The 12,287-nt window shown below is 53.5% G+C and overlaps 1 protein-coding gene across 25 annotated transcripts in view; it reads left to right on the top strand.

Annotated features, from left to right (window-relative positions):
- NRXN2 (neurexin 2) overlaps positions 1-12,287 on the top strand; it is a 354,461-nt gene that overhangs the window by 108,996 nt on the left and 233,178 nt on the right. For 16 of the 25 annotated variants that reach the window (XM_075939215.1, XM_075939211.1, XM_075939214.1 and 13 more), the window contains one exon: positions 93-161. The exons of the other annotated variants lie outside the window; for them this stretch is intronic. In XM_075939215.1, the coding sequence (XP_075795330.1) occupies positions 93-161 (69 nt within the window). The remainder of the gene's footprint in view (positions 1-92; positions 162-12,287) is intronic. 25 annotated transcript variants of the gene reach the window in all.

Genomic DNA, 12,287 nt, shown 5'->3' with positions numbered 1-12,287 from the left:
TCTCAGCAGCTGCAGTATGGTAATGGGGGTATCAGCAGCTGGTAGAAGGATCGTTAGTGCCTCTCCCTAATCCTGTGGTTCTGCTTTTCCAGTAGGGTCCATTCTGTACTCGGAAGGGGGGGAAGGGAGAGGAGCCAGTGAGGTGCAGCACACATCAAAAGGTCAGTGCAATCCCCTCTTCCCCCGCAGGGAGACAGCTCCCCATGAGCCCCTCTCATGCTCCTCTGCAGTCAAGTGTTCCCCTCTCCTGAGGCTGAGATGCTGCCATCCCTCGTGGGGCCTGGGTGCTGTTTATACAGAGACTGCTCATCTAATGCAGCCACCTCTGGGATGGGGCACAAAGGTTATTCATGGAAAGATACCTTGGCTGATGCTGAGATACCTTGGCTGATGCTGCAGCTACCTCTGGGGTAGGGGCTAGTTAAAAGCAGCACTGCAGGCTAGTTTAGCACAGGAACTGTATGGGGGAAATTTTGTATCTGACAGAAAGTGCAGGAGGGAATTTTAGGGAGGCCGGTTTCTCTGGGCTGGGATATAGTCAGGAAGCTACGGGTTGCAGCAGGACTCATGGGAAAAGTGCTAGAGGATATTTAATGACCCAGAACAGTCAGGTCCTTGGTTTATGTCTCATGTGAAAGGAAGACCCTTCCAGCAATACAGCGTCCCCTAGCACCATTCTGGGGTCAGCATTACCTTCCCCATTCCTAGCATTGCCTCCAAGAGCAGAATGCTTCTACCAGTTCTCCCATTTATATGGGGATGACAAATATTGGGTGTGCCCCATCTCAGAGGCAGCTCCATCTCAGCTCTGGGTGAGGGATCCCTGTTTGCATTGTTTAAGAGGAGGCCGAATTGTTTAGCAGTTAAATTAGTGGTGATTGGCAGCCAAGACTCCTGGGTTTTATTCTTGGCTCTGGGAAGGGAGCGGGGTCTAGTGGTTAGTTGGGGGGATGGGAATGTGGTGTTGAGTGGCAGCGCGCCTGGGTTCTGTCCCCAGCTTTTCCACTGACTAGCTGTGCACTTCCCCTCTCCGTGCCCTTGTGCTGTTGACCTCTGCCATATCCAGGTCAAGACCCTCTACTGCTGGCACCCAATGGATTAGAGGCAGCTGTTCATAGAGAGATCCCTCACCCAGTGCTAAGATGCAGCTGGCTCTAGGGTGGGGCATAGGGTCTGTTTATACAGGGATTTGTGGCCCAGCTCTGGGGTGAAGTATGGGGCCTGTTTATACAGGGATTCTCCAACAAGCTGGCTCACCCTAACCCCTGGTGGCTACATGCCAGAGCTGAGCAGACTCTGAGTGTTCGTGCCTTCCTGCTTCCCCCTGCTTTGTTGCAGGGACATCATCTTAGTCTCGCTCCAGGGAGCATGAAGCACATGCTGAACCGGCTCTGTTCCATCTCCCTGGCCCTGCTGCCCGCAGTCACGTATTTCTGGGCTGAGCATTGGAAGATGTGTGGTGAGCCCGGTCTTGGGAGATATACTTAGAGCTGGGGAGAAAACCCAGGAGTCCTGACTTCCAGTCTCTCACCACTCGACACCACTGCCCTCCCTCAGCTGGGAGTAAAACCCAGGACTCTTGGCTCCCAGCGCAACCCCCCTTAAAGCTCATTCTCTTGATTGGTGGGTACTTTGTCCTTCATCTTTTTGGCCTGGTTTGTGGGGTGTCTCTCTCATGTAGTATCTGGGGGGATGTCATGGTGATTCAGGAATCATGGTGACGGGGAGCCAAAGACTGAGTCCTTCCTTGTGAGGGGTAGTTGGGAGTCTTTTGGGCGGTGAGACTGTGTACACATGTGTTGCTGTGATTGTGCGACAGTGAATGTGACTGTGCCAATATGTGAGTGTGATAGTGTGTGTGTCACTGATACATGCAAGTGATTCTGCCTCAAGTTTGATAATGTGTGTGCATGACAACATGTACATGTGGGAGATTGTTTTCTTGAATGTGAGAGCATCATGTAGTTATCTCCAGTGTGATATTGTGTCTGTGCCTTTCTGCCTGTGGCTGTGATTGTGAATGTATGCTTTTATCTCTAGCTTGACTATGGTTGTGGATGTTTGTGTGTGTGACAGTCTGTGACTAGCATTGCCTTGCTGATACATGTCTGTGGGATTGTCTCTCTGTGGGAGATTGTGCACATGGCTGTTGTGAGGTACTGTGTGTGCATCGTGTAACTGTGTGCTGTATGACTGTATATGTGATCGTGTTTATACGATAGTGATCATGTGTTTGTGGATTCCAGTTGTGTAGTTCTAGGTTTCTGTGATTGTATGTGGGACTGTGATTATGTGGGTGTGTGATTGTGGTTGTGTAGCTGTGGATGCTATTTGGTGGCACTTGGTGCCAGTCCCTGCATTGCAATCAGTCTCCCCCCCTGGCCTGTTTGGAGAGAGCCAACTCTCAGCCTCAATATTTAATTAGGACGTGAGCAATTAATACGTCCCGCCCGGGTAAGGGGAGGGGGGCTCCCGGGGATCGTTAACATTAATGATGCATTCAATACAAACGAGAGGCCATTAATATACAAAAGGCTCTGATTGATTTTAATCAGGAGATTCTGGAAGGAAAATGGCTATTGTGGGACGGGACAGGCTGACAGATGACACTGCCCTGCATGCAGCTGCCTCTGGGGTGAAGTCTGGGGGGCTGTATAAATAGGAAAACATGGCCTTGTGATAGATGCAGCTAATTCTGGAGTGGGTTCCAGTAGCTCCGTATACAGAAATTGCTTACCCAATGCTGAAATTCAGCAATTGGCATGAGAGGGGGTGCACAGAACTCACCTCACATTGGTACCCCCATCGCCTCAGGTGCTGATCAGACATGCAGTCGGAGCTGAGTCCTGGCTGTTCAGACTGTGGATATGTTTTTCTCTCCCACTTCCAGATGAGGAAACTGAGGCCAGGAAAGGGACAGTGCCGTGTGGTCTCTCAGGCAGTTGTAGTCAGTCCCTGAATTCCCAGTATGGGGTGCACCTTCTGCTCATTCTGTCCACGTAATATCCAGGGAGCAAGGAGTCAGCGATGATGGAAGTGGCGGCAGTGTTGCGTGCTGAATCCGTGCTGTGTTGGGGAGGAGGTCTGTCGCCTCACCTCTTTCCATTTGTCCTGTTATGTGTCGTTGCCCGAGCTGTGCCCTGGGCTGCCTCTGCTGCTGGCTCGCCTCTCTGGGAGGCAGGTATGGGGTAACCCCAAGTGGTGTCTTCCTGCCTGTGCAGATTTGACTGGAATGAAACAGCATGCAGGAAAGGCAGGGTGGAGACATCCTTTGACGAAGCTATTGGTAAGGTGTGTGGCAAAATGTATGGATCTCTGAGTAGACTCAGAGCACCTTTGTTCATCTGTGCACAGGCATATCTAGAGACTGCGTGTATGTGTCTATACACATGACAAGCATGAGGTGTATCCAGAGACTGGGCGTGTGTGTCTGTGCACAGGGACACGTGTGCACAGGTGTATGTGCTGTGGTGAGTATCTGTTGGTGGGCTCAGCCCTGCAGGGCTCCAGTGAGTGACCATGACTCCCTGGGCATCTCCGGCTGGAGGAGGGATGTGCTGTTTCATGGCTGTGGCAACAGCTGAAGTTTGCAGGGCCCTTCTAACCACGCTGTCCAGTCACCCAAATGCCCACAGGACACTGCCATGACAATGAAACATGCATGTGATTTGGCTGTGCCCATACACCTGGATGCTGCCAAGGAGCAATGGCAGCAGGCCTGCACCCGCAGGTACTGGAACCACGGTTGTTGCTGCAGGGGTTTCCAGCACATGTAGGGTTTACATTTGGGTCCAGTGGCTCTCAGGGCCCCCACTGTACAAATTGTTCCTGAACCCTGCCTGCAGCGGGCTCCTGCAGCTGCAATACATGTTCCTGGCACCGCTGTAGCAGCACATGCAGGGCTGACTGCACGATTGCATCCACCCATCCCTGCAACTGCCCAGCTGCAAAACTGTAGCACCACATGTCGCTGTAAAGGCTCAGCTGCAGCCAGCCAGTCCTACAGCTGCAACTATGCACTGCACTTATCCCCTCATGCCACTGGGTCCTGGTGCAGCTGCAGCAGCACACACCCTACTGCAGAGGCAATGGACATAATCCCACACCAGTGTCAGGGCACATGCATGTGTTCTCTCACACACACACGCTGGAACGTGCCCAACAGCACAGCCTCTCACTCGTATACATGAACACAATGGAGCATACGAAAATGCCGTCACTCAGATACACGCAGCTCAGCACGCACAAACGCACAAGCCAAGTAATGTGCATCTACATGAAGCGCACAGCAGACGGCACAGACACACAAGAGCCGGGCTGTTCCCGGGGGAGGACTGTTGTGTGTGTAAGAGATCTCCTGCAGACACTCACCTCATGCTTTATCTGAATTGCCGCACACTTGAAAACTCCCTCCCATCTGTCTCCTTCCGTGGCTGGGGGAGCTGGAGTGCTGGCAGGGAGACGCACGGTGCTGGGATTGCTAGTTGCAGTGATTGAAATTCTGCAACGCCAAAGCACATAACTGCACAGCATCACACATTCGCACAGCACAACACAAACACACGACACAGTGCATCACACTCCACACACTTCTCTGCCCCCCCACACCGTAAACACACTCACCACACTGTATGCCTATATACCCCCCCCCAGCAACTCAATCTGTGCATACGCTCAACTCATCTTGTACAAATAGACGCAACTCGGGCTCCAAACACACAGACCGACCACACACCCCTGTGGCAGATACAAATGGCACAGCCCAGAGTGCAGAAAGCAAGCCCACAGCCCCTGAAACATGCCCGCACCCTACATGCTGTCTCGCCGGGGGATGTCCATGTATGCACAGCTTCACCATCAGCCTAGACAGCCCTGCGAAAGGGACTCACTGTTGTGTATGCAAATAGAAGAATGGCATAAGAATACACACAGCCACACCCACCAGCCAGGGTGCGGACACTAGCACGCACAGCTGCAATGCCACTGTATGCAGCTGTTTACCAACAGGGAGCAGAGAAGAAGCTGACAGGGAGTGGGGAGAGCTCCTGGTTGCTCCAGCCCTGGCCTCTCCCAGCAGGGGGCGCTGAGGGGAGCAGGGCAGGATGCTGGCTGCGTGGGGAGGTAGATTTTGCTTGTGGAAGTGGGGTGACTTCCATCTTGTGCTGTTAATTTGAGGGGGGCTAGTGGAGGGTAAGGGACACGTGATGCAGGAATCTCTGTGGCAGGGCTGGGAGGCGGAGACACATGGTGCTTAGAAGCACTGCCCTTAGTATCTTCCTCTCGTGGTGGCGGTCGCTAAGTGATGCTGAGGAGAGGATGCGGGCTGGTTGCCATGCCGACTGGACTCCAGGGTGCTGGCGTGCTGGGTCCCTGGGGAATGTGTGTGTGTGGGGGGGTGGGATTAATTGTCCTGGTCTTTCGTGTTGAGGAGCTAATGTCATAAGCTGTCTGTGTGCAAAGGGGGGAAAAGACGGATGTGCCACAATGTGACTATGGGTGTGAATCCTGCTGCTAGCACCCAGGGTGTGGATCCTGCTGGGGTGTGAATCCTGGCACTAGCGTCCTGAGCATGGATTATGCTGGGATGTGAATTCAGGCGCTATTGCCTGGGGGTGTAGATCCTACGGGGTGTGAACCATAGAGCTAGCACTTTGAGCATGGATCCTGCTGAGGTGTGAATCTTGGCACTAGCGCCCTGGGCTTTGATCCTGGTGGGGTGTGGATCCTGGAGCTAGCACCCTGGGTGTGGATCCTGCTGGGATATGAATTCTGGTGCTAGTGCCTGGGATGTGGATTCTGCTAGTGGCAGGCTTGGGGTGTGACTACTGGTCCCTGGATGTGGCTCTGTCTCTGCACAGGTCCGGGTGTGGGTTGGTGACCCCCTTCTCTAGGTTTGGTGCAGTAACAGAGCAGCCAGGGGCCAGTGGAGGCACTGTTCTCTAGTTAGGTGTCTGACAAGTTGTGTGCATGAGCTCCCCCCCTGCCGCCCCTTTGAATCAGCAGAGCAGGCTGTCTCCCCACCCCACTCTGCTCCAGCCTAGCCCCTTAGAGGGATTTGAAGCCACTTTTTGTACCTCCTGGGACCTGCCTCCTAAGGTGATGAGCAGGGATTGGAGAGAGTTATGGTCACCTCTCTGGAGGGAAATAAATATATTCCAGTGGTGAGGCCTGCTGAAGACCGTGCAATAAGATGTGGGTCTGCACAGCCCTGGCACTCTCATGAGACCCTACAATAACAAGCTATATCACTCCCAAGAGCCCCTGCTACCCAGTGCTCCTGAGAGACCCTAAAATAACACCCTTCAGAGTGGGTGGGAGGGGCTGTTTTTGACTCCCAAGGGACAGAGGATGTAAATAGCAAGTTTGTGGAAAAGAAAGGAAAGGAAAGGAGGGATTTCAAAGCTGACTGATCTGATAGTGTTGCCAAAGCAAAGCTCAGAGGGAGAGAAAGGCCTCAGGGCAGAGCCCTATCCAGAATCATGGAGTGAGGCTGCGAAGATTGGGGCCCCTGTTAGGACAAGTACAGTGTAGGCCTTGGCCTGAGATTGGGACCCCTTTTTGGGCTAGAGACTGCCTAGGCCCTGACTTGAGATTGGAGCCCCTGTTGTGGCCATTGCTTTGCAGTCTCTAGCAAAGATTGGAGGACCCCTTGCACTGAGTACTGCAAAGATCCTTCTAGCTGCTACCATAAAGCCAAAGTAAAAGCATGGTCTGAGATCCTGTGTGCTGCCTGGGGTAGGGGTGGGGTGGTGCATGGGGGTTTGTGTCTCTGACAAGCCCATGGGGTAGAGAGTGTGTCTCATCTCTCTGGCTGGCTCTGGTGATGTCCCATATAGGGTGGGGAGTCACCTCTCTCTCTTTCTGGTGCTTTGGTGTGCCAGCTGCTAAGTGGCCCTAAAGCAAAGGCAAAGACTGGCAGACTGAATGTAATGTATGGGTTTGCCTCTAGCACATGCTCTCAATTTTGGTAGGGGCTTGCCTCTGGCACATGCTCTGACTTCCTATCAGCAGCCTCTGCCCCAGCTGAGACCACCTTATTTGTCAAGCCGGTGTGGCTGGAGGGGCAGGTGCTGCAAGGGTGAGTCCCAGGAGGCTGATGACAGATGCCATGACCTCGACGCTCTGAGGAAAGGTGATGCCAGTGTGAGGTTAACTGGGCACTGCATGGCTCCTGGCAGTGAGCATTGCCCAGGTCTGGAAGTAGGGTGTGGGAAATGCTGGGGAGGCAACAAAACATGCTGCCTGCTGGGCAGGAGCTAGTGCTGGCCAAGTGTTCACACATGCACCCTCCCTGTTGTGCTGTATGCTAAAGATCAACGTTCCCTCTTATTTTGTCCATCTGTGTGCAGAGTAATTTTATGTGCACCAAAGCATGTGTGAATGTGCACCACCAATAGTAACACATGCTGCCAGCTGTGGGTGTTCTGCTAATCAGCTGGGCAGCATCTGAATCTCATTTGAGTGGCCTCACAAGCACACAGGTTATAGGGAACACTTCTAAAGACCCACCCTACTGCAGCTGCAGAGGGGACATCAGTGGGGGTGAAGATGCCAACTGTGTGTGTGTGTCTGTGTCTGTGCGCACAAGTGTGTGTGAATGTGTACACTATGCATTCCCACCACTGACAGGGTGGGTGTACATGAAGCCTGTTTTAGTGTGCCTGAACACGAGGGAGAAAGTTGTGCCCAAACGTATGAGAGTACACACAAATGAAAATGAGCACACGAGTATATGTGTGCATACAAGGGAGTTTGGGTATATGCACAATGTTGGGATGAATGTGCACGGGAATGTGCACAGAAGCATGTGTGCAACACTGCAGATGAAAAGGCTGGTACATACAAGTGTGTGAAACTACACTGCAGTCAGAGGGTGCCCCGGGGAGCTGACATCAGCATCTGGCCCTGGCCCCATTGTGGGGAGGGGGTGTCTGACATTTCTTTCTGTTGCCAAATGGCTCTTGTTTTCTCATAAAGGTGCAGGTGTGGCTGGAGGACTGTTGAGGGTGAAGGGAGCAGTAAGTGTGTTAGGGGACTCTTACAAAGCAACTAGACTCAAACTGAGGCCTAGTGGGTGAGGGGGATGGGCAGTGCCAGCTGGCAGGTCCCTTAGGTGCTTTGTAGGGCCCAGATGGCTGGCATGTCTCTGGGCTTGATGCATTGTGTCTGCCACTCCAGATGGACGTGAGTGTGTTTGTAGCAGCCCTGGGCATTGATGGGGTGGAGGATATTCTAGAGAGTCACCCCCCAACCCCTTCTCCTCTCAACATCATGCCAGACTCAGTCGCTCTGTTATGGGGGTGACTTGCCAGTTCCAGAATGGATCACCCTTCTTTGTGCCCCCACTGAGCTGAATGCTGCAAGTTATCCCATCTCTGATTTAACACAATTTGATGTAGGGGTGTTAGATAGCGAGTAACAGAATAGTCCACTAACTGCGTGAATTCTGAGTGGTGGGTCGACTATTCTGTAGTCCCCAGGGGCAGGGCCAGCAGTCAGTGCAACCCGACCCCACTCCCGGGGAGCCTCCTGCCACCCTGTGCTGCTGCCTCTATATCAGAGGCAGCAGCGCGGGATGCCAGGCGGGACCTGGTCTTCAAGGGAAGCCAGTTTAAAAATCAGCTCCCCTCATGGACTGGTTGTCTGCTGCCCCGTGCTACTGCCTCTATATCGGAGGCAGCAGCACGGGATGGCTGTAGCCCCTGTCCGTGGGGGGTCAGAGCTCCCCAAGGACAGAGGCTGCTGTGGGGAGGGGGTGGGCCAGACTGCTCCAGCAGCAGCCCCTGTCCACGGGGAGCTCAGGTCCCCTGTGGACAGGGGCTGCCGCCACAAAGCAGCTTCCCCTGCCATCCGTCTCCTGTGCTGCTGCCTTTAATAGAGGCAGCAGCTCATGTGTGGGTGGGGAAAGGCAGCACAGAGGCAGCAAGGTGGGGGGGAAATGCGAGTACTCAGGAAGGTTATCCGAGAATCTTAGGCTTATTAATTAATGGTCTACCTGACTATTTATTCATACCCTAGTTTGATGTGGGAGCAGGGCTCCTGGCTTAAAAGTCATGGGGGATTGCAGGCTTCTGTGCCCTACCCCAGACGTGGCTGCATGCCAGTGCTGATCAAGGGATCCCTGTATGGACATCCCCTTTGGCCTTCCCAGGGGTGGAGGGAAGCCCCGGCATCTCTTAGTTGGCAGCAAGGCAGGAGCACTGGCTTGGGAGAAAACTCACAGCTGCTCCAGCCTTGGCCTCACCTAGTAGTGCAGGGTTCTGTGAAGACCAGAACTGGGGTGCCAGCCCAGTGAGTGATTATTTGACCCAGAGGCTGGGTTCACTGCCTGCATTTTATCCCAAGTGACTGGAGCCACTGGGGTGGAACTTGCGGGCGCTAGGGATGCGAGCTTGTGTACATGGTTAACCAATGAGCCCTGGCTCATCGGTTAACCCTCATGGTTACACACAACTCCCCCCCCCCCGCCTCAATATCTGAGGCAGCAGGGAGGGAGGTGGGAGCTGGTGTGCGTGGGAAGCTGGCTCCCCACGAGCACTGGCTCCCCTGGAGCCTCTTGTCCCCTCACACTGCTGCCTCTGTATCAGAGGCAGCACTGGGGGGGAGGGGAAGGTAGGAGCCTCCTTCTCCCCCCAACCTCGGATAGAGAGCCAGCAGTGGTGGGGCGGGGGCAGGGGAGGAGCCAGTGTGTGTAAGAAGCCAGCTTAAAAGCTGGCTTTCTGTGAGCACTGGCTCCCATCTGTGTCCCCCCCCAGCCATGTGTAAACACGTAAGTGCTGAAAAATTCAGTGGTTACATGTTTATAAATGTAAAAATATATTTTAACATCCCTAGCAGGCGCAGAGCTGGGACGTGGATGGGAGAGGGGTAGGGCGATATTTTCTACTCTTGGCCACTTTGGGGAATGAGCTCTCAACTTGGGGACAGTGCTCTGGGCTCTGAAGGAACATTGGGAGCCAGCCTGCTCCATCCCACCGCCCGTCCAGCCCTCAGATCCCGGGCCCCCCATTAATTCCAACATGAGAAGACGGGAAAAACCCTCCTGATGACCAGTAGGGGTAAAGGAAGGAATTACTTTCATCATTGTGCCTCCCCAGGAACAGCTGCCACATTGGCCGGGGAGATGGTGTCTCCTCCTATTCATGTCCTGTCCCTCCTGGAGTCCTGGGCCTGGAAAGGGTTGGGAATGACAGGCAAGAGAGCGAATCCCAACCTGGGGTGTAGGAAGCATCTGTCGTGGTTACATGCCAGTCCTGCTTGGAAATACGGACAATGGCTTCAGAGAGCTGCAGTCATCTCTAGGGTGAGGTGCAGGGGCATCCCGCACCCAACACAGAGACGCAACTACCTCTGGGGTGGGGCATGTGGGGCTGTACTAACACCACCATGACTGGAGGCAGGGAGCGAAGGGAATTCCCACAGCTGATTGCTGGGGCAGGGGTTGGTGGGAAAGGGCTAAGTCAGAATTTGCCCGGATGGAGTGAAAGTTGCAAGGTGCCCAGGCGGCATGCAAGGGCGAGGGGCATATGGGTGGATTCTGGGAACTGCAGTCATTGCTGTTTTGCCTTGGGATGTTCCAGGGCTGGCTGGAGGAAGGACAGGAGGAGGCAGGGAGGGCGTAATGGGAGCGGGGGAGAGTGTTTGTTTTCCTGCTGCAGGCTCTGGGAAAAGGAAAAAAATAGCAAATTTGTTCCATTTAAAATGTTCTACTCTCCACGCCCGCCTCGAGGTGCGAACATTTCCCCAGGACCGGAGTCGATTTTCATTCTCTCCGCACAGGCACAAACATATTTGCATGATAAAAATGTCAGGTTGGAGTGGGGGAAATATTCTGGGTTTACTGCAGCCTGCGGGAAGGCACTTCCAATCGCACAGCAAGCCAGGGGGGCAGATGTGGTCCTGGGAGAAATCAGGATGAGTTGTCTCAATAGCTTGTGAGGCTCATTTTTGTGATAGCAACTACAGGAGCTTGTTGTGTGGGGTGTTGTGCTGTCCCTGCCTAAAATATCAGGGGACCCAGTGGGTCAGGCACCATGCAAGCCCTGCCTGAGGAATCTGGCACCCTGTTGTGTTGGATGCCATGCAGGCCCTGCCTGGGATATCGTATGGGTGTCATGCAAGCCTTGTCTGAAATATTAGGTTTCCCTTTGTGCTGGGAACCACCCTGCCTAAGATTTGGGGCTCTGCTGGCCCCGCCTGAGATATCACAGACCCTCTTGGGCTGGGGAGTGCGCAGACACCCAGTAAGGGTACGTCTAAACTACATGGCTCCGTCGACGGAGCCATGTAGACTTGTTTGTTTGGCAAAGTCAAATGAAGCTGCGATTTAAATGATCGCGGCTTCATTTAAATTTACATGGCTGCCGCGCTGAGCCGACAAACAGCTGATCAGCTGTTTGTCCGCTCAGTGAGCTAGTCTGGACACTCCCCTGCCGACATCAAAGCCCTTTGTCGGCAGCCCCGGTAAACCTCGTCCCACGAGGAATAACGGGGCTGCCGACAAAGGGCTTTGATGTCGGCAGGGGAGCGTCCAGACTAGCGCGCTGAGCGGACAAACAGCTGATCAGTTGTTTGTCGGCTCAGCGCAGCAGCCATGTAAATTTAAATGAAGCCGCGATCATTTAAATCGCAGCTTCATTTGACTTTGCCTATGTGTCTAATCTACATGCCTCTGACGACAGAGGCATGTAGTCTAGACACAGCCTAAGAGACAACTCCTGCCCTTAAGAGCACAGGAGGGGAAACTGAGGTACCAAAAGGGGAATGGATTCCCAAGGTCCCAGTTTCTAGTCTGACACCCTGGGGACCTGACTAGTGCCAAACCAGAGAATTGCCAAACCATGGGGGTTAATATTGTCTAGCAGCATTAGACACTTCCACCGCTTACTGGGCTCTTAGAAGACATTTAAAGGTAAAGTAGAGCTGAATAACAGCACAGAACACTGAGAGCCAGGACTGGTGGCTGTAAACAAACTTTATGGGACCACAGGAAACTTGGCACAGCCATGAAAAGTGGGCGTCTGGATAACTAAAATCATGCTGGACCAGAGAGGTTCAGCCTGTAACATCTCCAGGATTGCTTTCAGCAGTCACCAAGATATGGAGGCTGTTTCCAGGAGACTCCAGGTCAATCCTGGAGGGTTGGGGATCCTACTCCGAGCTAGGGCTAAAGCCCGAAGTCTTGGCCCCCAGACCAGTTCTCTCTCTACCCACTGCACTGTGTTGCCTCTTAGCTATGAGCTCAGCGCTACTGTCATGTTTCTGCTAAAGTTGCACAGCGGCATGGC

This window comes from Pelodiscus sinensis, chromosome 11, assembly GCF_049634645.1.
Source record: "Pelodiscus sinensis isolate JC-2024 chromosome 11, ASM4963464v1, whole genome shotgun sequence".
Taxonomy (NCBI): domain Eukaryota; kingdom Metazoa; phylum Chordata; order Testudines; family Trionychidae; genus Pelodiscus; species Pelodiscus sinensis.
Note: the sequence above shows the minus strand (reverse complement) of the source record. Positions and strands in the feature narration are given on the sequence as shown.